This window comes from Carassius auratus, chromosome 27 (genome assembly GCF_003368295.1).
Source record: "Carassius auratus strain Wakin chromosome 27, ASM336829v1, whole genome shotgun sequence".
Classification (NCBI taxonomy): Eukaryota; Metazoa; Chordata; class Actinopteri; order Cypriniformes; family Cyprinidae; genus Carassius; species Carassius auratus.
Genome location: NC_039269.1, coordinates 19189684 through 19214234, shown reverse-complemented (window position 1 = coordinate 19214234; position 24551 = coordinate 19189684). Strand labels below are relative to the sequence as shown.

The 24551-nt window shown below is 37.3% G+C and overlaps 1 protein-coding gene across 1 annotated transcript in view; it reads left to right on the top strand.

The window, feature by feature from the left end:
- dis3l2 (DIS3 like 3'-5' exoribonuclease 2) overlaps positions 1-9932 on the top strand; it is a 55464-nt gene extending 45532 nt beyond the window's left edge. The window contains exons 12-15 of the mRNA XM_026206403.1: positions 629-759; positions 999-1103; positions 3095-3199; positions 7868-9932. Coding sequence (XP_026062188.1) covers positions 629-759; positions 999-1103; positions 3095-3199; positions 7868-7966 — 440 coding nt within the window. The 3' untranslated portion in view covers positions 7967-9932. The remainder of the gene's footprint in view (positions 1-628; positions 760-998; positions 1104-3094; positions 3200-7867) is intronic.
- The last annotated feature ends 14619 nt before the right edge of the window (positions 9933-24551 follow it).

The following is a 24551-nucleotide window of genomic DNA, read 5'->3' as shown; positions in this document are numbered from 1 at the left end:
AAAAAAGGAGCCGCTTCCTAGTACTGAGTACATGTACAGTAAATGATCATACTAATTTTTTTTTTTATGAAATATTCTAATTTGTTGAGATTAGTTTGTTTTTGTTAAATGTGAGCCAAAATCATCACAGTTAAAAGAACCAAGGACTTAAACTACTTCAGCCAGTGTGCATTTAAAAGTTTCACAATTTGAGTTGAATTACTGAAATGAACTTTTCCATGACATTCTAATTTATTGAGATTCACCTGTACATTTATACCCTTCTCCTATTTAGTACCACTTCACATCTTCACCTTTACCTTCACCCACAACACATCTTTGTGGGCCATGGCTTCAGCAATAAACAAAGAAGGATAGCTTGAATTTTAATAAACAGGACTACATCTAGTGGTAGTTTTAACCACTTCTCTCTAGTCGTCAGTCTGCTTAAATTAAGAGGCGGTGAGGAGGTGTGCTCAAATCAAGCTCTGCCCTCTATTTTTAATGTTGTTGTTGTTGTTTTATTCAATATTCGATTTAGTTTAGCATTACAACTGGTAGCAACTTCAAGATCATACAGACTTTAAGTTCATTGCTTAGTAATGGTTCTTTCTGAAGCCTCATATTCAATTAATCTGTGCCGTTACAGACTGTGGACCACCACTGAGTCTTTCATTAGAGGAAGTACACAAACTGGCCTCCCACTGCAATGACAGAAAGACTGCTTCAAAGAGAGTTCAGGAGCTGAGCTCTGAACTTTTCTTTGCTGTCTTTGTTAAGGTACGTATCATAGAAAAAGTTCAGGTTTTATTAATCATCTGAACAGCATGCACATAGAGTAAAAAATTATCTATATGGTTAAATATTAATAAAATAAACTTACTAAATTATTTTTGCCCTTGATCATGTTAGCATAGTTGTTGTTGATCTTCCAAATGTTTGATCTGCCAAGGCAAAGAATGTTAAAAGTTTGTAAACACAGCTGAACCATTTATTCATGCATGTGATATTGCTTGTAGGAGTGTGGTCCTTTGGATTCAGAAGCTATGGTGATGGGAGTTCTAGACCAGTCCTTTGATGTGCTTGTACTTCGCTACGGAGTGCAGAAACGCATCTACTGTAATGTATGTATGACTGTATTCAACTTCTGTTTGTTTTCGTAGCTTATCATTATTTATTATTATTTAGAAATGGTTAAACGTACTTCACAATAGAACTAAAATTGTTGAAAAAATACATTTGTGCCATACATATTGTCCCCATATTTCACCATAATAGTAAAAAACAAATTAAGCACCAACTTTTCTTGCAGTACCTTGTAGAACATGGAAGCTTTTCCTTCTGTATCTATCGCAACATGCTATAGCATCCTTAAACAGGCTAGCAATGTGCTAATATATGCTATGAACATGTTAGACAAGTTAAAACATGCTAGCAACTAGGGCTGGACGATATATCTAACAATATGATCATGCTCATCTAGTCAGTAAGTCTGGTTCCGTGATTACTACTAAATCGGTATCAACTGATACTGTTCATTATCGAAGGCAATTCATCTGGGATAATGAACACGATATTGCGTAGCTTGTCAGTGATCTACGGCTCTGTCTATTAAATGCTGTTCCATTTAAAAGCAGGTGATGGCGATTTAGCGGTAATCACGGAACCAGATTTACTGAAAAGATGCGCATCATATCGTTAGATATATCGCCCAGGCCTACTAGCAACTACAGATGTTCATTTCATTTTTTTTTTCCTTACCAACAACTGACGCTTGTTAACAGATAATTAACTGACACGACTGGAGTTCTAAATTAATGTCTTAATGTGTCAATCATTTTCTAAAATATTAGAACTCAAATAATAGTGTTTTAAGTGCTGCCTCTGACTTAAGATTTTTCTAGTCAACTAATAGTCGTTCATGTAAGTCATTAGTCATCTAATCGTACAATTAGATTAATTTAATAAAAATAAAAAAAATACACAAACTTTTACTCTCAGGAGAAAATCCTCCAAAATGGTAATCTTGTCAAAACTCATTGTCCATTAAACATATGCTTCTATATTGTATTACATCTCCCCCTGTGAGAAACCTTTTTTATTCTGTTGATACTTTAAAAAAAGTTTTTAATCAAGTGAATCTGAACATGGTTCTAAGATTTCTAGAAGAAATACATTTTAAACTTCCTTTTGATTGATTGCACTTTATTCTCGCCATGAATATAGCCTTAGAAGCAATTATGCCGTTTAAAAGAAAAGAAAAGAAAGAAAGATAGATAGATATTAATTTACTTAAATTTACTTGGGAGGCCTTTAAGTTGCCATGACAGAAATAAAGTTTACATCCATTCACTTCACACACTCATTATTGCATAGTAATTGCATTTTAAAGATGTCTATGTAATATCGCACTGATGGCACTAATTTGTTAGCCAGCAAACATGAGGAGTGACTGAGCCAGCCTCAGCTGAATATTATTTGCCAAAATTATTTGTTATTCTTTTGAAGTTATTATCAGTGCTTTTCAGAATAAGGTATTTGGCTTCGGTCACACACCTAGTCGTCACCAAGGTGCATTGTCATTCCTAAGCTCTGCACTCTAAATGTATATAAACTACAATGAATCACTACTTAAACATCTCTCTTTCAAATAATAAACCATATCTGAGGTCCGTGAAGGACCATCTGCTAGTTATCTGTCTGTCATGGACCATTTTGTTTCTGCAACTAAACGACTGATACAATTTTAGTCATCTAAGCCTTTTGTCAGTGTTTAGTTGATTATTTGGGGGGGGAAGCCCTAGTATTTATATTCATAGTTACAGTTTGTATATTCCAAAAATATGTTAGATATATGTAAGATAGGAGCATTTACCTTCTGTTGACATGCTGTCATGTTAATTTTTAGATTAATATCATTCCTTATACCAAGTTTCTTTAACTGTATCCCCTATGTTATGAAGACCATTTTAACTTTTCGGAATGTAAATGAGACATTAAATTGAGCTCAGAAAATGAAACCAGCACAATATAAATGGCAACAACTGATGAAAAATTCATTTCATTTTAATAATGCATGTGATAATGAATAATAAATTTTGTCTTTCTCCTAAAGTCATTAGAGGGACTGAAGGCAGTCCACTTCCGTAAAGTGGGAAAGAGACCAGAGATGACGCTTGTTTGGGAACAAGGTGACCCCAGCAAAGAGTCCACACAGCAGGTGTACTATTCTTAGCATCTCTCTGTTTGCTAAAAACATGTTTTCTCAATTTCTGACACATTGGTTTATGATGAGTGTACTTAGAATTTCAATATTTTCAGTTTATAAATGTTGAAACAAATGTTTTTGTTACATTTTATAATTAAACGGCACATTTTGCAGATCAGCAAACCACATAATAATGCTTTTGAACCACTCAAAATATATTTAAGACTAAACCATACCTAGTAACCACATAGCAAAGTATAAAAACACAGAGTGACCTATTAACGCATAGAAATGCCCAAGCAACTGTATGCGACACCCTGCCATCTGCATGCAAACAAAACCAGGGTTTGAACTAAACTTTTTCACTCAGAAGCCTACTTGGCTACTAAATTAAGTTACAGGTTATTCATAACTTCTGCTAGCCAAAAGAAAAAATACTGAAATAAACCAACAGTTTTGGCTGTCCACACTGGATGTGTAAAAGCAGGCATTGCAATTTGCAAATCACAGTCCTAAATAGAACGAGGCTTCAGTTTACTTCCAGGGATTTGTCGTGTCGCACAGCATCCAGTGAAGGGCTCCAAACTGCAATAAAACGGTAGCATTTGCGACCATAAATATTAAATTGCGAGTGAAGTTTTTGCTGAGATCGCCACTGGCGACTAGGCCTGTGTATTTACATGTTATAACTTAAAATTTTGCATGTACCGTGAATGTTGCATGTTTTTTCCTGATTGTTTTGTGATAAATTATTTTGTGAAATGGAGACTTGGAGAAAGTGCAGAAGTGTTTATTTCATGCACAACAACAACAGGTAATAAAGCTATGAACTAAGTGGATATTGGAAATTTTAAAGAAGAGAATTAGGGCTGTCACTTTTGTGAAAAAATAATTTTCGATTAAGACATGTTCATTGAATAGATTGTAAAATAGATTTTCCATGCCTAAAAAAAAAAAAGGTTTCCTTTTTCAACGTCAAATAATGGACGAACGTAAAGAGAGTGCTGGAAACGCACAAGTCGGCAATATTTCTTATTTATTGGCATGAAGTTTCGTGCAGAATAACAAACAGCAACAGGAGTGCAACATTCTCGAAAAAAATATATGTGCAGAGGGGACGGCTGCCATAACAAAAGAAAAACATCACTGCAGGCTTCAACCCGGCTGCATTTATGATTTAGCCAATTCAAAATCTCCAAGATTATTTTAAATAATGATTCAATCCATTTCAAACAACTGTTCAAAAAATTTAACTTTAAATGGACTTGAGAACAGGCCGTGTGTTTTTTTTTTATTTATTATTATTAAACGTAACGGACACTAGGCAGGCATATTGTAATGCGCAAAAAGGCGCAAAATAATGCCATTAAAAATTTATTGGACAGGAAAATAAGTCGATCAACATTTTTTGGGTCCAGAGCGGAGCGTTTTTTATTCACTATATGTCCAGCTGTTGAGAAGACGCGCTCCGACCGCACTGATTTCCAGGGACACTCAGGTACAGCTGCGCAAGGTTTGGGGGTATTACTGCCGATTTTCCATCACAAAAGCCGGTCGCAGTCAGCTTGCAATGGTCCTTTTCATAACTCATAACTCATCTACTGCGCCGCGAGACCTCCTGGCGCGCATAAACTCGTTTTTACGTTGACTTAACATTGAAATCATTTGCCCCAGATGCTCTATTCGCGTTTTGTGTGAACGCAGCATAAGAGGTCGCTTTCGACGTCACTGCTTTCGACGTCACTGTTACAAGAGCGTAAATTGCTGGTATTTTCTGTCTAGCTTTCGCAAGGCATACTGCATTTTTGGATTTCTTTATTTTGTTTTTCTGCTTGTTTGTGAGTTTTGTTACATCTATATTTTTTAATTGTTTAATTATTTTAAAATTAATAGTGTACATATTTGGTTAAAATCGGTTCCCTATTTTCATTTTCGAAACCTTTTTTGGTTGGTCCGATCGATTGTGCAATCGATTTTCAAACTAAAAGTGACAGCCCTATTTAGAATCATTAATATGGCTTCTTAACAAGATCTTAGGTCTATGCTGTGTTCTGTTAATGTGTGAACTTCATTATCTGAAGCGCACTTGCTGTCCAGTAATCGCAAAAAGCTTTGTGCATTGTTACATTATAATATATCAGCTTTAAAATTATTCCAAATTCATAAGAAATTCAAACAATAAATACAGTTTTGGCACTCTTTAATGTGGCAGGTACGATCGCGAGTTAGTGTCTGTTCAAGCATCATGTGAACCTATCATACCTTCTCTTTACTACTAGAATTCATAATGAACATGAATTAACATGAAAATGTAGGCTATTTTATAAGAGAGCCTACAGTACAACAGTTTCAAACTGTGGAAAACGTGAAGTTTGTAAACATTGCAATTCCAACGTAATATACATTCACCTCAATCCTCAATAAAAGTAGAATTTTGCTACATTTATGAGCTACTGCATTTTTTATTTAATATTAATATTTTTACTTAACCTGTGGTCTACATGATTCAACTACTATAAAATTGCATTTTACTAATTAAGAAAAACATACAGACTTTATTAAAAATAAAGTTGCTTTAAAGGTTCTTCACAGAACCATTTTTGGTTTTAAAAAGAATCATTTAGTCAAAGGCTCTTTAAAGAACCATCTCTTTCTGACCTTTTTATAATCTGAGGAACATTATTTCGCCAAAAAAATGTTTTTTGAAACTTAAAGGTTCTTCAGATGTTAAAGGTTCTTTATGAACATGATATTGGTACAGATTCTGTATAATAAACAGTGCATGACTGTATATTTCAAGTTGGAAAATACATTTATTTCCGACTTTAAGTGAACCGTAGTTCCCAGGTCATCTACAAGATGGATTAAAATGCTGATAAAGTAAAGAAAAGATGAGACCTAAACATATGTGACAGTATGATTGTAAAAAAAATAAAAAATAATAATAATAATGATAATAGTAAAATAAAATGCGTTTAATCATTTGGCGCCTACGGGTTTTTTTTTTTCTTATATGAACCAATGGCTCCTTACTCTAGGTTGTTTTTTTTTTTTTGGAGCCCTGCACTGTAGACCACATCACTGATTGTAATGGGTTTTATTGTTCCATTTTGTTGCAGTGGCCGTAGGCAGGGTGTGAGTCTTCTGTCATTTTTTGACTGTTATTGCTTAAATGCAACGGAAACAAGTGTGCCCGCAATGCCATTATTTATTTATTTTTATTTTTTGGTATGTTCAAGTAAGCTAGATGTGTGCAGGTGCTGCGCAATAAGGTTGTATTTAATATATTATGACGACTCACAAGTTCAATATTTGTGCTAAATCAGTACAGATTTGGCATAAATGAACTTGTCCAAGAAATTGCGTGAACATTATTTATGAAAAATAACCTGTCAAATTGACCAGTAGTGATTACATTCGCAGCATATTTTTGTAAATTGTAAACTTTTTTTTTTTCTTTTTTTTTTCTTTTATGAGGGAAGGTGAATTGTTCTCACAATACTGAATATACTGTATACAGTATGCATGCATAAATGTTAGGGGCACCTACATAATCTGAGAACAACATCCTAGAAAACTGCATATCAATTCCTTACCCGTTTTTTTTTTTTTTTTTTTTTTTTTGGAAGATTTAAGATTTTATTAGTCAAATACATGATTATATAGAGAATATATAACCAGCAGTGAAATGTGAGTCAGGTCCGCTCCATGGACAGTGCATTTATTAAAGAATACAACACCGATGATGTTACGTGTTCAAAGATGTTAAACAGGATGATTACGCAACACTTGCGTGAGTTACTGTTACTATGTAAGCGAGCAGTAAAAACAACCAGAAAGACCAGACTTCAGTAATACAAAGACGTTTAATCTTTAGTGGATGCAGTTACCAGGACCAAAACAAACAATATAAAAGGTGAAAATAGTAATAAAGAATAGAATACAAGAGTGTCACCAAATTAATTAAACAATCAAAACATAAATACCATAACTAGTTTACCCAACCTCTAAACTAACTAGCAAAGTAAAATGTAGAAATAAACCCCGAAATCTTCAGTGGATTCGCTGCCTTAGATAAACTATTCTAACTAACAAACATAAGTACAACAGTGGCGATCACTCTCCGCCTAGCTAACAATACCAACAAACTGCCTATTGTTGGTTCACAATGTATATTCCACAATCGGTAGAATAAACTCAGTAGCAAAAAACTAAATGCGCTAAACAGATTGTTACACTCACAAGCAAATGCAACGTCAGAATTAACAAACACAAAGCAGATGACGTAACAGATGAAAATATACATAAATATAGGTAAGAAAGAATGAAATAAAAGTAAACAAAAATATAAGAATAAAATATAAAAAAAAGATGTATACTGTAGATTTAAAGAATAGAAAATAATGTGCATGAAAGTATACTGTGGTCTTAAATATTAAGATACATAGGAATGTGCAAGAGGCAAATGTGAAAACAGGTTGTGACACTGTCAGTGTGAGGTAGAGAATGATGAATATCTTACTGATTAAGTGAATATTAAGTGGAGACTAGTGGATGTTAATTGGCTGGTTTTGACTTAAGGAGCCTGATGGCCTGGGGGGAAGAAACTCCTTAGGTCATCTTAGAAACCACATCAATTGTTATAGCTGCAGTGGATAATGGTGTTGTACTCTTTTGCAGGAGATTTCCATCTTCACCCTGTTGAATGTTCAGCTGAAGGCAGATGAAGGTCCTATGAAATACAGCGCTGTGCTCAAGAGACCCTCAGAAGTCGTATGAATTTTATTATTTTTTATTATTTTTGCTTGCAGATTTCTTAACCAAACAGTAGTAAGGCTTTCATTTGCATCAATATAATATGAACTTTGTTTTGAATAATTTTATTTTTGATTTTGTCCTGAAATCTTTCAGTTGCAGACTTCTTTTAAGTTAGGACAAACTGTTCGATGCCATTCAGAGAATAGTTTCCAAAGTTAATTTTAGTTTTTACATTTTATGCTGTAGTATATTACAATCTTTCACCTTCATATGCTTTGTAATATTTGGTTATTGTGTTCTGTCTTGTACCTACTAGTATATGCAGCCAGAAAAATGAAGTTCTGTAAACTTCAGAAGTTGCAGATATGTCAATGATTATTTTGTTTTCTCAGTGGGAAGAATGGGCCCTTAAATTTACAGTCTAACTTAGTTGTTTTTGGGACTATATTAGCTTGCTTGAGTAATTGTTTGGTTTTGTTGCAAATATTGGATCTGTTATTTTTTTTTTAAAATAGGACATTTGGATAAATATTTTGTTAACTATTGATAGATAATTTTTAATAATTGTAAAGCATCATTATTTTTGGCACTGCTTCTTATGAAGAAAACTTCTGGCAGACAGTTTTAGTAAACAAACACTTCACTGGTGGCTTGTATGTAAAGGTGTTGGCCCAAATACCACATACATTTGAATACTGTTTTACTGAACTTCTATTTAATGTCTTTAAGAAATGTTTTGTTAATTTTGTGTAGTTCATTAAATGCATCTAATATAAGGTAGTGGTTGTTGTTTTTGTTTTTTGCTTACTTGAGATCTTGTAAGATACATTAACTATTTACTCAAACTATTGATCTAGCAAACATTGTTTAATTTACTCTATGGTGTGAAATGTAAAACTAAGAAACACCAAATGTTTTCCATTGGAAAAACCTATTATAGTTAAAGGGATACTCCACCCCAAAATGAAAATTTTGTCATTAATCACTTACCCTCATGTCGTTCCAAACCCATAAAAGCTTAATTCATCTTCCAAACACAATATAAGATAATATAAGATATATTCACATCACAATATATGAAAACCAGGAGGCTTGTGACTGTCCCATAGACTGCCAAGTAAATTGTACTGTCAGGGTCCAGAAAAGTATGAAAAGCATCATCAGAATAGTCCATCAGTGGTCAAACCGTAACGTTATGAAGTGACGACGAATACTTTTTGTATGAAAAAAAAAAAAAAAATTCAAACAATTAGTCTCGTCTGTGTCTTTCCGCATTACCATAGCACCATTTTGGGGAATGTGAGCAGAACGCAGGCAGCGTACACAATTCTGTGTTTATGCTTTGATTTGAAAGAAACCATGCATCCGCGTGGCAAGGCCGACACAGAAGAGCATACACTGCTGTGTTCAACTCATATCCCCCAAAATGGCACTAAGGTGATAGACATAGAGGAGACGAATTGTTGAATTAAGTCATTATTTTAAAAAAATTAATTATTCTCGTCACTTCACAATGTTACGGCTAAACCACTGATGTCAGATGGACTATTCTGAGGATGCTTTGGAATGACATGAGGGTAAGTGATTAATGACAAAATTTTCATTTTGGGGTGGAGTATCCAACGAGAAAGAAGCTGTATGATGTAACAAAAATGTTTTAGCAGTTTTATTATTAAATATTGGAAAAAAAAAGTTGCCCAGTTGTTGTTTTGTAGTTTGGTAAAAATTATCCATGAATAAATTGTCAAAGTTTTAAATCTGCATAGGCTATTATATTTTATAAGAGACTTATGTTGTAAGTACTGCTGTAGGTGCTACATTTTATGTAAGGGTACATTTGTTGTAACATGGGTCTAAAACAGTCTTTAAAAATATGTATTTATAAACAGTGTAACTAATTGGAGAAACCTGTGGTTTTAGGCAGAAGAATGTGATTGTGTGATATTGACTGCAAAACTAATAAAACCACCAAACTGTTTTTCGTGAATGGGTGTCCCTTATTTTGCCTCGCTAAAGGTCGCAACTTTAGCTACAGTGTGAGCAGCAAGTATGTACGTGATTGTGTTTTTGAGAAAACAATGTTTATGCTTGCTTAGTGAAAAACTAAAATGTTAAAGTCATTGAAATAAGGCCGTAAAACTCATATAAAACATTTGTTTAAGAGACTTTTTGGTTAAAATTGTGAAAATTATCTTATTCACAGAAAACAAAACATTTATTAAAATTTTCTAACACACTTTTTGAGAAGCATTTTTTGATTCACACCTGAGAAGACAAAGGCCCACAAAATGAGCTGCATAATGTCGGGTGTGTTACATAATTGCTAAAAGTTTTTGTAATTGCTTGTTTTTAGTATACATATATAACTAAATAAATACCACATAAAATAACTTGAGATTCACTTGTGAGTTCAGCTAAACAGTTTATTAGGAGCAAACAACAACACAAGAGTCAAGACGTCATGGGTGCAATATCCAAAACAGCAACAGGAAACTTGAAGACCGGAAAAGAGAGAAACTCGGATGCGAGTACCGAGTACACATGATGACAGTATACAGGTGCTTCTCAATGAATTAGAATGCCGTGAAAAAGTTCATTTATTTCAGTAATTCAACTAATATTTCGAAACTTGTGTATAAAATACATTCAATGCACACAGACTGAAGTAGTTTAAGTCTTTGGTTCTTTTCATTGTGGTGATTTAGGCTCACATTTAACAGAAACCCACCAAATCACAATCTCAAATAATTAGAATACTTAAGACCAATAAAAAATAAACCTTTTTAGTGAATTGTTGACCTTCTGGAAATTTTTCATTTCCTGTACATGTACTCAATACTGGGTAGGGGCTTCTTTTGCTTTAATTACTGCCTCAATTCAGTGTGGCATGGAGGTGATCAGTTTGTGGCACTGCTGAGGTGATATGGAAGCCCAGGTTTCTTTTACAGTGGCCTTCAGGTCATCTGTATTGTGTGGTCTCTTGTTTCTCATTTTCCTCTTGACAATACCCCATAGATTCTCTATGGGGATCAGGTCTGGTGAGTTTGCTGGCCAGTCAAGCACACCAACACCATGGTCATTTAACCAACTTTTGCTGCTTTTGGCATTGTGGGCGGGTGCCAAATACTACTGGAAAATGAAATCAGCATCTACAAATGCTGGTCAGCAGAAGGAAGCATGAAGTGCTCCAAAATTTATTGGTAAACGGGTGCAGTGACTTTGGTTTCCAAAAAACACAATGGACAAAAAACAGCAGATGACACTGCATCCCAAATCATCACAGACTGTGGAAACTTAACACTGTTCTTCAAGCAACTTGGGTTATGAGCTTCTCCACCCTTCCTCCAGACTCTATGACCTTGGTTTCCAAATGAAATACAAAACTTGCTCTCATCTGAAAAGAGGACTTTGGACCACTGGGCAACAGTCCAGGTGTCTCATTTATAAACATTGCTTACACACAAAATGGGCATAGAAACATGTGTAAGCAATTTTTCACACACATATCACGATTTATAAAAAATACATTTGCGTAAATATGTACGCACCATACGGACATTCTAGACCATGCGTACAAACTCTTTTTCCGGAAGTGAGAAAAGTAATGAGGTCAATGATTTTAAACTCCGTTTTCATGTCAATATACACATTTACCTTAAATACTCCACTCATATTAATGGAGATAATCTAAAAAAATTAACTACATAATTTTACAAAAAAAAAAAAACATAACTACATTTTATTAACAATAGGCTACATAATTTTCTTGTGATATGGTGTGTTTTAATGACAGTGAGGAGTGCTATAGGTGCACAATAATTCATCTTTAATTCATCTTGTACTCGATGACGCCGCACATGGCTGCTTCAGTACTTGGCTCTCCAGTGTTTGTGCTGTTTTTGTTCGTTTTTCCTGTTTTTTGTTTAACAAACACGATCAGTTTCACCAGGGATGAACTGCTGAACATACGGCAGAACACACCACAAGATCTTTTACCGGATTTAATTTATTCAGACGTTTTACTGAACGTTGTTATCGGAGGAGCGGCAGCGCTGATCAAGCGCTTCAGGACGCGCAGACGGGGGAAGCGAGCGGGAGCGCTCGTCAGACTCAGGAAGTGCAGATTTTGAACGCCGTTGCCTAGCATCCATCTCGCAAATCTCCGCTCTCTACCCAACAAAAGAGACGAACTCCTTATGCTCTCTCGGACAAATAAGGATTTCTCTCACTCTGCTGCTCTGTGTTTCACGGAAACCTGGCTGAATGACGCCATACCGGACAGCGCACTCCATCTGCCGGGCTTTCAGCTGTTCAGAGCGGATCGCGAATCAGAATCAACGGGGAAATCGCGTGGCGGCGGGACATGCCTTTACATCAATGAACAGTGGTGTACAGATGTAACTGTGTTAAAGAAGATGTGCTGTCCTGATCTAGAAATGCAGTTTGTCAACTGCAAGCCGTTCTATTCGCCGCGGGAGTTTCACTCGTTCATTCTGGTCAGTGTTTACATCCCTCCTCAAGCGCATGTGAGCTCAGCTTTACAGAAACTCGATGATCAGATCACAGACACAGAACAACAACACCCGGGCTTTAATCATTCTTGGGGACTTTAACAAAGCCAATCTCTCCCGTGAACTGCCAAAATACAGACAGCATGTTACATGTCCCATCAGAGACAGTAATATATTGGATCACTGTTACACCACAATAAAGGATACATATCACTCTGTTCCACGAGCAGCTTTGGGATGTTTTGATCACTGTCTGGTTCATCTTATACCGTCCTACAAGCAAAAACTTAAATCTGCTGAGCCTGTAGTAAGGACTGTGAAGAGATGGACCAGCGAAACAGAGCAGGCTTTACAATCTTGTTTTGACCTCACTGATTGGAGTGTTTTTGAAGCTGCTACCACCGATCTGGACGAACTCACAGATACCGTAACATCCTGTATTAGTTTCTGTGAGGACATATGCATTCCTACCAGGATTTATTTAACATTCAACAATGATAAGCCATGGTTTACAGTAAAACTCAGACATCTTTGTCAGGCCAAAGAGGATGCCTACAGAAATGGGGACAGGGTCTTGTACAATCAGGCCAGGAACACTGAACAAAGAGATTAGAGTGGCTAAAAAGTTGGAAGACCAGTTTACTTCCAACGACTCAACTTCAGTGTGGAGAGGTCTAAGAGCCATCACGAACTACAAGACACCATCCCCTTGCACTGAGGCTAATCAACGACTTGCTAACAACCTGAATGAGTTTTATTGCAGATTTGATACCCCCAACAGCCATTCTGACCATCTCCCTAGACAACCATTAACACATCCTGCAATCCCACCCTCCACACCTCTTCAAATCTGTGAAGATGATGTGCGACAGGTCTTCAGAAAGAACAAAAGAAGAAAAAGCACCAGGCCCAGATGGTGTTACACCAGGCTGTCTGAAAATCTGTGCTGACCAGCTGGCCCCCATCTTTTCACAGATCTTCAACAGATCCCTGGAGTTGTGTGAAGTGCCTTCCTGCTTCAAACGCTCCACCATCATCCCCATCCCAAAGAAACCCAAGATAGCAGAACTTAATGACTACAGACCTGTGGCTCTAACGTCTGTCGTCATGAAGTCGTTTGAAAAACTGGTTCTGGCTTATCTGAAGGACATCACTGGACCCTTACTGGACCCCCTGCAGTTTGCTTATCGAGCAAACAGGTCCGTGGATGATGCAATCAACATGGGATTGCACTTCATCCTGCAACATCTGGACAAAACAGGGACTTATGTGAGGATCCTATTTGTGGACTTTAGTTCGGCTTTCAACACCATCATCCCAACAGCCCTTCAGACCAAATTGACCCAGCTCTCTGTTCCTAGCTCTATCTGTCAGTGGATCACCAGCTTTCTGACAGATAGGCAACAGTTAGTGAGACTGGGGAAATTCACATCAAACAGCTGCTCCACCAACACTGGTGCACCTCAGGGATGTGTTCTCTCCCCTCTGCTTTTCTCCCTGTAGACCAACGACTGCACCTCTAAAGACCCCTCTGTCAAGCTCCTAAAGTTTGGAGACGACACTACAGTCATCGGCCTCATCCAGGATGGTGATGAGTCTGCTTACAGACAAGAGGTTGAGCAGCTGGCTGTCTGGTGCAGTCTTAACAACCTGGAGCTGAACACGCTCAAAACAGTGGAGATGATCGTGGACTTTAGGAGAAACCCCCCTGCACTTTCCCCACTCACCATCATGAACAGCACTGTGACTGCAGTGGAGCCATTCAGATTCCTGGGAACCACCATCTCTCAGGACCTGAAGTGGGACAATCACATTGACTCCGTTGTTAAAAAGGCCCAGCAAAGGTTGTATTTCCTTCGCCAGCTGAGGAAGTTTAACTTGCCACAGGAGCTTCTGAAACAGTTCTACTCAGCCGTCATTGAGTCTGTCCTCTGTACTTCAATAACTGTCTGGTTTGGTTCAGCAACAAAATCAGACATCAGAAGACTACAGAGAACTGTTCGGACTGCTGAAAATACAGTTTCAAATACAGTTTCTTCCCCCAGGCAATCTACCTCATGAACAGTTAAATGTTCCCTACTTATGCTTATAAACGTGCAATATCCTTATATTTATTTGGCAAAATGGCTTGATAGCGCCACTTTAAATGGAGTGCGCCTCGAGCTACGTGTCACGTACATGTACAAAAATCGGTATACACATGTAACACACCAATACCTACAAAAAAGTCTCTTGGTACGAAATCCGAATCCCAACAGGAAGTCGGTTATTTAGAATTTTCTCTGCAAAATTGGCGTTGTTTTTGCCATTTTCAGGGGTTGTACTTTAACGAACTCCTCCTATAGATTTATTCAGATCAACACCAAACCTGGTCAGTGTAATCTTAAGCCCTTTGCGATGTTAAATTGCGAAGATCTTTAAATTTCGTTAAAGGGCGTGTCCATGGCGGCCTGACAAATTTCGATGTTTCGCCATGAAAAAGGAAGTTGCTGTAACTCAGACATACAATGTCCAATCTGCCCCAAACTTCACATGTTAGATAAAACTTCTGCCCTTAACAGATCTACATGCCCACATTCAGTTATAGTCAAAGCGCCACCTATTGGCAACAGGAAGTGACATGTTTTACGCTGCAACAAACTACTCCTATAATTTTTTTGAGATTAACATATATATTGTGGTCAGTCTAATCTAAAGGCCTGTGCAATGTTAACTTTTGGAGATCTTGAGTTTTTGTTAAAGGGCGTTTCCATGGCGCCATGACAAAATTTGATGTCTTGCCACAGCAAGAGAAGTTGTTGTAACTCAAGCATAAAATGTTCAATCTTCCCCAAACTTCACATGTTTGATAAGAGTCCTGGCCTGAACACATCTGAAGGCCAATATTCCATTATAATGATAGCGCCACCTGCTGGCAACGGTAAGATTGGCACATATATGGGATATACTTTGATACATTCCACTTATATTTAGGACATTAAATGCATATTTCTCAACGTTCACCTTTTTACTAAAGCCACACGATGGCGGTGAGCCCGGGTGCGAGGGCCCGTTCATCGCTGCTTGCAGCTTTAATTAGGGCCCGAGCACTGAGGTGTGAGGACCCTCTTGTATCTGCTTTGTTTATTATTATTAGGGCCCGAGCACCGAGGTGCGAGGACCCTCTTGTATCTGCTTTGTTTATTAGGGCCCGAGCACCGAGGTGCGAGGACCCTCTTGTATCTGCTTTGTTTATTATTATTATTATTATTATTAGGGCCCGAGCACCGAGGTGCGAGGACCCTCTTGTATCTGCTTTGTTTATTATTATTATTATTATTATTATTATTTATTCTTCTTCTTCTTCTTCTTCTTTTCCCGAATGAATCGCATTTTTGAGGGCTTTAACATGCTCAAAAAGTCATGAAACTTTGCACACGCGTCAAACCTGGTGAAAATTTTCGTCTGATATAGGATTCAGAAGAGGGTGTGGCAAAATGGCTCGACAGCGCCACCTATACTAAGAAAATCAACAGCCTTCCAGCTATGTTTCATGTACATGCACGAAAATTGGCACACATATGTAACACACCAATACCTACAAAAAAGACTCTTGGACCAAAATTCTAAACCCAACAGGAAGTCGGTTATTTTTAATATTATTAAAAATTTTGTGTAATTTTGGTCATTTCCATGTGTTGTATTTTAACGAACTCCTCCTAGAGATTTCTTCAAATCAACACCAAATTTGGTATGCCTAATCTAAAGTCCTTTGCGATGTTAAATTGTGAAGATCCTGACTTTTCGTTGAAGGGCGTGTCCGTGGCGGCCTGGCGAATTTAGATGATTCGCCACGAAAAATGAAGTTGCTATAACTCACACATACAATGTCCAATCTGCCCCAAACTTCACATGTTTGATGAAACTCCAAACCTGAACAGATTGACATGCCCATATTCAGTTATAGTCATAGCGCCACCTATTGGCAACAGGAAGTGACATATTTTACGCTGTGACGAACTACTCCTAGAAATTTTATGACATCAATGTCTTTTTTGTGGTCAGTCTAATCTAAAGGCCTGTGCGATGTTCAGTTGTGAAGATCTTGAGTTTTCGTTAAAAGGCTTGTTCATGGCGCCGCGACGAAGTTCGATGTCTCGCTATGGGAATAAAAGATGTTATAACTCAGGCATAAAATGTCCGATCTTCCCCAAACTTCACATGTGTGATAAGAGTCCTGGCCTGAACAGATCTGCAGGCCAATATTCCACCGGGTGTGGCAGAATGGCTCTATAGCGCCACCTATACACTTTCAACGGAGTGCGCCTCGAGCTATGTTTCACGTACATGTACAAAAATTGGTACACGCATGTAACACTCCAATACCTACAATACCTTTCGTCTCTTGGTACGAAATCCGGATCCCAACAGGAAGTCAGTTATTTTGAATTTTCCCTTCAAAATTGGTGTTGTTTTTGCCATTTTCAGGGGTTGTACTTTAACGAACTCCTCCTAGAGATTTATTCAGATCAACACCAAACTTGGTCAGTGTAATCTAAAGCCATTTGCGATGTTAAATTGCGAAGGACTTGAGGTTTCGTTAAAGGGCGTATCCATGGCGGCCTGACATATTTCGATGTTTCGCCATGAAAAAGGAAGTTGCTGTAACTCAGACATACAATGTCCAATCTGCCCCAAACTTCACATGTTGGATGAGACTCTTGACCTGAACAGATCTACATGCCCATATTCAGTTATAGTCATAGCGCCACCTATTGGCAACAGGAAGTGACATATTTTACACTGTGATAAACTACTCCTAGAAATTTGATGACATCAATGTCTTTTTTTGTGGTCAGTCTAATCTAAAGACCTGTGTGATGTTTAGTTGTGAAGATCTTGAGTTTTTGTTAAAAGGCGTGTCCATGGCGCCGTGACGAAGTTCGATGTCTCGCCATGGGAATAAAAGATGTTATAACTCAGGCATAAAATGTCCGATCTTGATCAAACTTCACATGTGTGATAAGAGTCCTGGCCTGAACAGATCTGAAGGCCAATATTCCATCGGGTGTGGCAAGATGGCTCGATAGCGCCACCTATACTCTTTCAACGGAGTGCGCATTCACTTTCAACGGAGTGCGTCTCGAGCTATGTTTCATGTACATGTACAAAAATCTGTACACACATGTAACACACCAATATCTACGAAAAAGTCTCTTGGTACAAAATCCAAATCCCAACAGGAAGTCAGTTATTTAGTATTTTCTCTGCACAATTGGCGTTGTTTTTGCCATTTTCAGGGGTTGTACTTTAGCAAACTCCTCCTAGAGATTTATTCAGATCAACACCAAACTTGGTCAGTTAAATCTTAAGGCCTTTGAGATGTTAAATGGTGAAGATCTTGAGGTTTCGTTAAAGGGCGTGTCCATGGTGGCCTGACAAATTTCGATGTTTCGCCATGAAAAGGAAGTTGCTGTAACTCAGACATACAATGTCCAATCTGCCCCAAACTTCACATGTTAGATAAGACTTCTGCCCTTAACAGATCTACATGCTCATTTTCAGTTATAGTCATAGCGCCACCTGCTGGCAACAGGAAGTGACATGTTTTAGGCTGCGACAAACTACTCCTAGAATTTTTTTGAGATTAAAGTATTTTTTGTAGTCAGTCTAATCTAAAGGCCTGTGCAATGTTAACTTGTGGAGATCTTGAGTTTTTGTTAAAGGGCGTGTCCATGGCGCCATGACAAATTTTGATGTCTCGCTACAGTAAGAGAAGTTGTTGTAACTCAGGCATAATTTGTTCGATCTTCCCCAAACTTCACATGTTCGATAAGAGTCCTGCCCTAAACACATTTGAAGGCCAATATTCCATTATAATGAGAGCACCACCTGCTGGCAACAGGAAGATTGGCACATATATGGAGCAAACTTTGATATATTCCACTTATATTTATGAGTTCAAATGCATATTTCTCACCGTTCACCTAATTAATAAAGCCACTCACTGGCGGTGAGCCCGGGTGCGAGGGCCCGTTCATCGCTGCTTGCAGCTTTAATTATTATTATTATTCTTCTCCCCAATGAATCGCATTTTTGAAGGCCTAAACATACTCAAAAAGTCAGGAAAATTTGCACACACCTCCGAACTGGCGAAAATTTACGTCTGATATGGGTTTCAGAAGTGGGCGTGGGAAAATGACTCGATAGCGCCACCTATACACGTTCAGCAGTGTGCGCCTCGAGCTACGTTTCACGCACATGTATGAAAATCGGTACACACATGTAACACGCCAAGACCTACTAAAAAGACTCTTGGAGCAAAATTCTAAACCAAACAGGAAGTCAGATATTTTTTATTTTATGAGCGAATTTTTTGTCATTTTTGCCATTTCCATGCGTTGTATTTTAACGAACTCCTCCTAGAGGTTAATTCAGATCAACACCAAATTTGGTATGCTTAATCTAAAGGCCTTTGCGATGTTAAATTGCGAAGATCTTGAGTTTTCGTTGAAGGGCGTGTCCGTGGCGGCCTGGCGAATTTCGATGATTCGCCATGAAAAATGAAGTTGCTATAACTCAGACATACAATGTCCAATCTGCCTCAAACTTCACATGTTTGATGAGACTCCGACCCTGAACATATTGACATGCCCATATTCAGTTATAGTCATAGCGCCACCTATTGGCAACAGGAAGTGTCATATTTTACGCTGCGAAGAACTTATCCTAGAAATTTTATGACATCAATGTCTTTTTTGTGGTCAGTCTAATCTAAAGGCCTGTACGATGTTAAATTGTGAAGATCTTGAGTTTTCGTTAAAGGGCATGTCCATGTCGCCATGTCAAAGTTCGATGTCTCGCCATGGGAGTAGAAGTTGTTGTAACTCAGGCATAAAATATCAGATCTTGCCCAAACTTCACATGTTTGATAAGAGTACTGACCTGCCCACATCTGGAGGCCAATATTCCATTGGGTGTGGCAAAATGGCTCGATAGCGCCACCTATACACTTTCAATGGAGTGCACCTCGAGCTACGTGTCATGTACATGTACGAAAATTGGTACACATATGTAACTCACCAATAGCTACAAAAAAGTCTCTTGGTATGAAATCCGAATCGCAATAGGAAGTCGGTTATTTTGAATTTTCCCTGCAAAATTGGTGTTGTTTTTGCCATTTTCAGGGGTTGTACTTTAACGAACTCCTCCTAGAGATTTATTCAGATCAACACCAAACTTGGTCAGTGTAATCTTAAGCCCTTTGCGATGTTAAATTGTGAAGATCTTGAGGTTTCGTTAAAGGGCGTGTCCATGGCGGCCTGACAAATTTCGATGTTTCGCCATGAAAAAGGAAGTTGCTGTAACTCAGACATACAATGTCCAATCTGCTTCAACTTCACATGTTTAATAAGACTCTTGGCCTGAACAGATCTACATGCCAATATTCAGTTATAGTCATAGCGCCACCTATTGGCAACAGGAAGTGACATATTTTACACTGTGACAAACTACTCCTAGAAATTTTATGACATCAATGTCTTTTTTGTGGTCAGTCTAATCTAAAGACCTGTGTGATGTTTAGTTGTGAAGATCTTGAGTTTTTGTTAAAAGGCGTGTCCATGGCGCCATGATGAAGTTCGATGTCTCGCCATGGGAATAAAAGATGTTATAACTCAGGCATAAAATGTCCGATCTTGCCCAAACTTCACATGTGTGATAAGGGTCCTGGCTTGAACACATCTGAAGGCCAATATTCCATTATAACGAATACGCCACCTGCTGGCAACAGGAAGATTAGCACACATATGGAATAAACTTTGATATATTGCACTTATATTTATGAGTTTAAATGCATATTTCTCAACGTTCACCTTTTTACTAAAGCCACACGATGGCGGTGAGCCCGGGTGCGAGGGCCCGTTCATCGCTGCTTGCAGCTTTAATTAGGGCTCAAGCCCGAAGGGGCGAAGAGCCCTATTGTTCTTCTAAGGATTATTCTTGTTATTATTATTTTTATTTTTTATTAAACCTTCCGGGGTGTTTTGGGGGCCTTAACATGCTCAAAAACTCTTGAAAATTGGCACACACATTGGAATCTGCGGCCATCAGGACGCCGCAGAGGCTGGGACCCGGGCGTGGCACAGGGGCTCTACAGCGCCCCCTGGAAGACAGTCAGAATTCTTGAACCATAGCTCACACACACTTGCATGTATTTATATCAAACTCGGTACACTTATAGATCTCATTGAGCCGAACAACTTTCACACTTTATGTCATAGGCTCCGCCCAACAGGAAGTCAGCTATTCAGGGCTGTTTAAAAAAAGCATGCTCTGGAATTTGAAATACTCCTCTGAGGTTTTCAACCCGTTCGCCACGAAACTCGGTGAACATGATCTCAAGACATTGAGGATGAAAAACTGCGAGGGGATTTTTGATATCTCGAACGGTTTGCCCGTGGCGAGGCATGGAACTTATGGCGAGAAATGAGAAACAGGAAATGTCTAATAACATCCACATACATTTCCTGAATTTGATCAAACTTCATGGGTTTGTTCGTTGTATGATACCGATTGTATATATGTGGCTATTAAGAGTCAACGTTATAGCGCCACCAACTGGCAGCAGGAAGTGTGTCATTTTCCAAATGCTTTGAATTCAGCATCTTATTTTTACTCGATTTACTTAAAACTTCATCAGAATAATGACAAAACACGGCCAATGTAAATCTGTTGTGGGGATATTGATATCTGATATAGTGTTGCCATGGCAACATGTCAAACTTGAATGTTCTGTTATGGTGAGTTTGAGGCAGACAACAAGCTCAGATTTACATGAAACTCAAAACACATATCAGTATTAGTGATAGCTAGACAATGGCAAAAGCTTTTAAAAGGGCGTGAAGGAGGCACTCTATAGCGCCACCTTTTGTCAAAAGTGGGGGGGTTAGTTTTAGCTACAGACACCAAACTTGGTACATAAATTGTTCTTTTCAAGACGGACAACTTTCTAATTCACAGTCATCAGCTACGATCAACAGGAAGTCGGCTATTTTGATTTGAATGTGTATTTTTGAGATTTTACAGTTGTGAATTAGTGAATACTCCTCACAGGGGAAGTACACTATACACACCAAACGTTGTCTACATGAAGAAAAAACATTGAGGAACTTAAATTGCGAACAGATTTTAGTTAGCTTGAACGGTTTTGTCGTGGTGATTTTTTGAAATGACAGTAAAAAGTGAAACATTAATCGTCTTGTATTTTTAAATTGCAGCTTCCAAACCTTTAAAAAACATTTTTAATTTAGAAAACCAGTGATTCTGAGGAAATATGCATAGTTTCATGACTTTACAGCACTGTATGATTAAAAGAAAATTAAAAAACTGTCAGACATCTGATCTCACTCTGTCACTCTGTGTGCTGACTCTGTGTGTGTGTGTGAGTGTGAGTGGGGGAGGGGTGTGAGCTGAGTGGCAGACAGACAGAGAGAGAGAGAGAGAGAGAGAGAGAGAGAGAGAGAGAGAGAGAGACTTAAACATCTCTTTAATCACCAGAAAAAAAAACTGTATTTTAAATAGTTATTTTTTTGTTGTTGTTGCTAATTGTGCTGTTATCATTACATCTTAAGAAATATCTTAGGCCTTATCCTTTTCTGACAGTTTCAGGGATTAAAATAAATCCTAAAAAACCTTATTTGTGCTGCAAATAATAATTTCAAACTCATTTGATACTGACCTCTGTCAACCTGTGACATGACATTTATTTGAATTTACATAATCTCAAGGATGTAACAGTAAAACTGTTCAGCTCACAGATGAAGACTAAGCTTTAATGCAAGCAGAACTATTTCACAAATGCTTATAGGTTAATGAAATCATAACAAAACACTTTTAAATTATTTAAGGATTTGGTAACACTTTAAAATAATGTCTCAATTGTTAACATTAGTAAATGCATTGGTAACACTTCATAATAGCTGCAATTCTTAGCTAAGCATTAGTAAATAGTCAGTTCATGCTTTATATAGCCTTCTCCCAAAATTAATATTTTAGTAAGCATTTTATAAATACAGCTATAATTAAATTGTTCATGGTTTATATGCACATTTATTTTGAGGAGATTAAAGGCTGTAATCTCCCTAAAAAAAATGTAAAATAAAAAATAAAATAAATAAAATAAACAAACACAGAACTCATAAATATTTATTTCAAGATGCAATAAAAGAAAACTGTACACTTGAATTTATTTATATATATATATATATATATATATATATATATATATATATATATATATATATACACACACAATTGCATAAGTTTATATTTAAAAATGTTTAGCAAGTGTACAGCTAATAATAATAATAATGCATTTTATTTAGTTTTAGCTACAGACACCAAACTCTGTACTTAAATTGTTCTTATCAAGACGGACAACTTTCTAATTCACAGTCATAAGCTACGATCAACAGGATGTCAGCTATTTTGATTTGAATGTGTATTTTTGAGATTTTACAGTTGTGAATTAATGCATACTCCTCACATGGGAAGTACACTATACACACCAAACTTTGACTACATGAAGAAACAACATCGAGGAACTTAAATTGCGAACGGATTTTGGTTAGCTTGAACGGTTTTGACGTGGTGATTTTTTTGAAATGACAGTAAGAAGGGGAAACATTAATTGTATTGTATGTCTAAATTGCAGCTTCTAAACACTTCAAGGCATGTTTTTCATACAGAGATCAAATCATTATGAGGAAATATGCATAGTTTTCATGACTTTACAACACTGTATGGATTAAAAGAAAAGAAAAAACTGTCAGACTTCTCAACTGACATGATCTCACTCTGGCCACCTCCGTCTGTGTGAGGAAAGGGAGGGGGAGAGGGAGGGGAGTGTGAGTGTGAGGGGGTTGGTGACTGTGAATCTTTGGTGACTGACAGTGTGTGTGGATTGTAGGGAGGGGCTGTCTGGCAGAGAGAGAGAGAGAGAGAGGAGACCTAATCATTCCTTTAATAAATCAGGAAAAAAAAAATCTATATTTTAAATTGTTATTGTTTTTGTTGTTGCTAATGGTGGTGTTTTTTTCCTTTCATTACAGGTTAAGAAATCTCTTAGGCCTTATCCTTTTCTGACAGTTTTTGGGATTTAAAAACATCCTAAGAAGACTTATTTGTGCTGCAATTATAATTTCAAACTCATTTGATACTGACCTATGACAACCTGTGACGTGACATGACCATTTATTAATCTCATGGATGTAACAGTAAAACTCTTCAACTGACAGATTAAGCTGCAATGCAAGCAAAACTATTTCACAAATGCTTATAGGTCATTAAAATCATTACAAAACACTAATAAATTATTAAAAGGGTTTGGTAACACTGTATAATAATGTCTAATTTGTTAACATTAGTAAATGCATTGGTAACACTTTATAATAACTGCACTCATTAGCTAAGCATTAGTAAATAGTTCATGATTATAAAGCCTTTTCCCCTTAATAATAAGTCATTATTAAGCAGGAATACATCTCTAAATTACATTGTTCTTGGTTTAAAAGCACATATATTACAAATGAGATTAAAGTTTCAGTGTCTATAAAATAAATCAATAAAACACAACCCAGTTTGATTCAGAATTCAGAAATATTTATTTCAAGATGCAATAAAAGGAAACTGTACACTTGAAAAGGTTTTGAGCGAATTCTTGAAGGACTAGCATCACCTTCACTTGTACGATGGTTTGAGGAATATATCTTCCAGATAGTTACCGCCGCTCCCTATATGCAGAGTATGCAGTCTTCGTAGAGCACCAACTCCCAGAGGGGCACCAGTTGCTCAAAAAAACAAAACAAATATGCGCCATTCTTCCCATCCGCGTTCGCGACCACTCCAATAGCATTTGAGAAGAAAGACTTGTAGTCACAAAACAATTGTAATGTGTTCATATAGGTGTCAGCTACAATGCACACCTTATACATTTTTTATACATTTTAAAATAAAGTGTTACTAAAGTTATATATATTGTTCTGTGTATGTGATTTCAAAGTCTAGATTGGTCCATTAACTTTGCCACATCCCTTAAAAACTTGATTGTCAGAGGT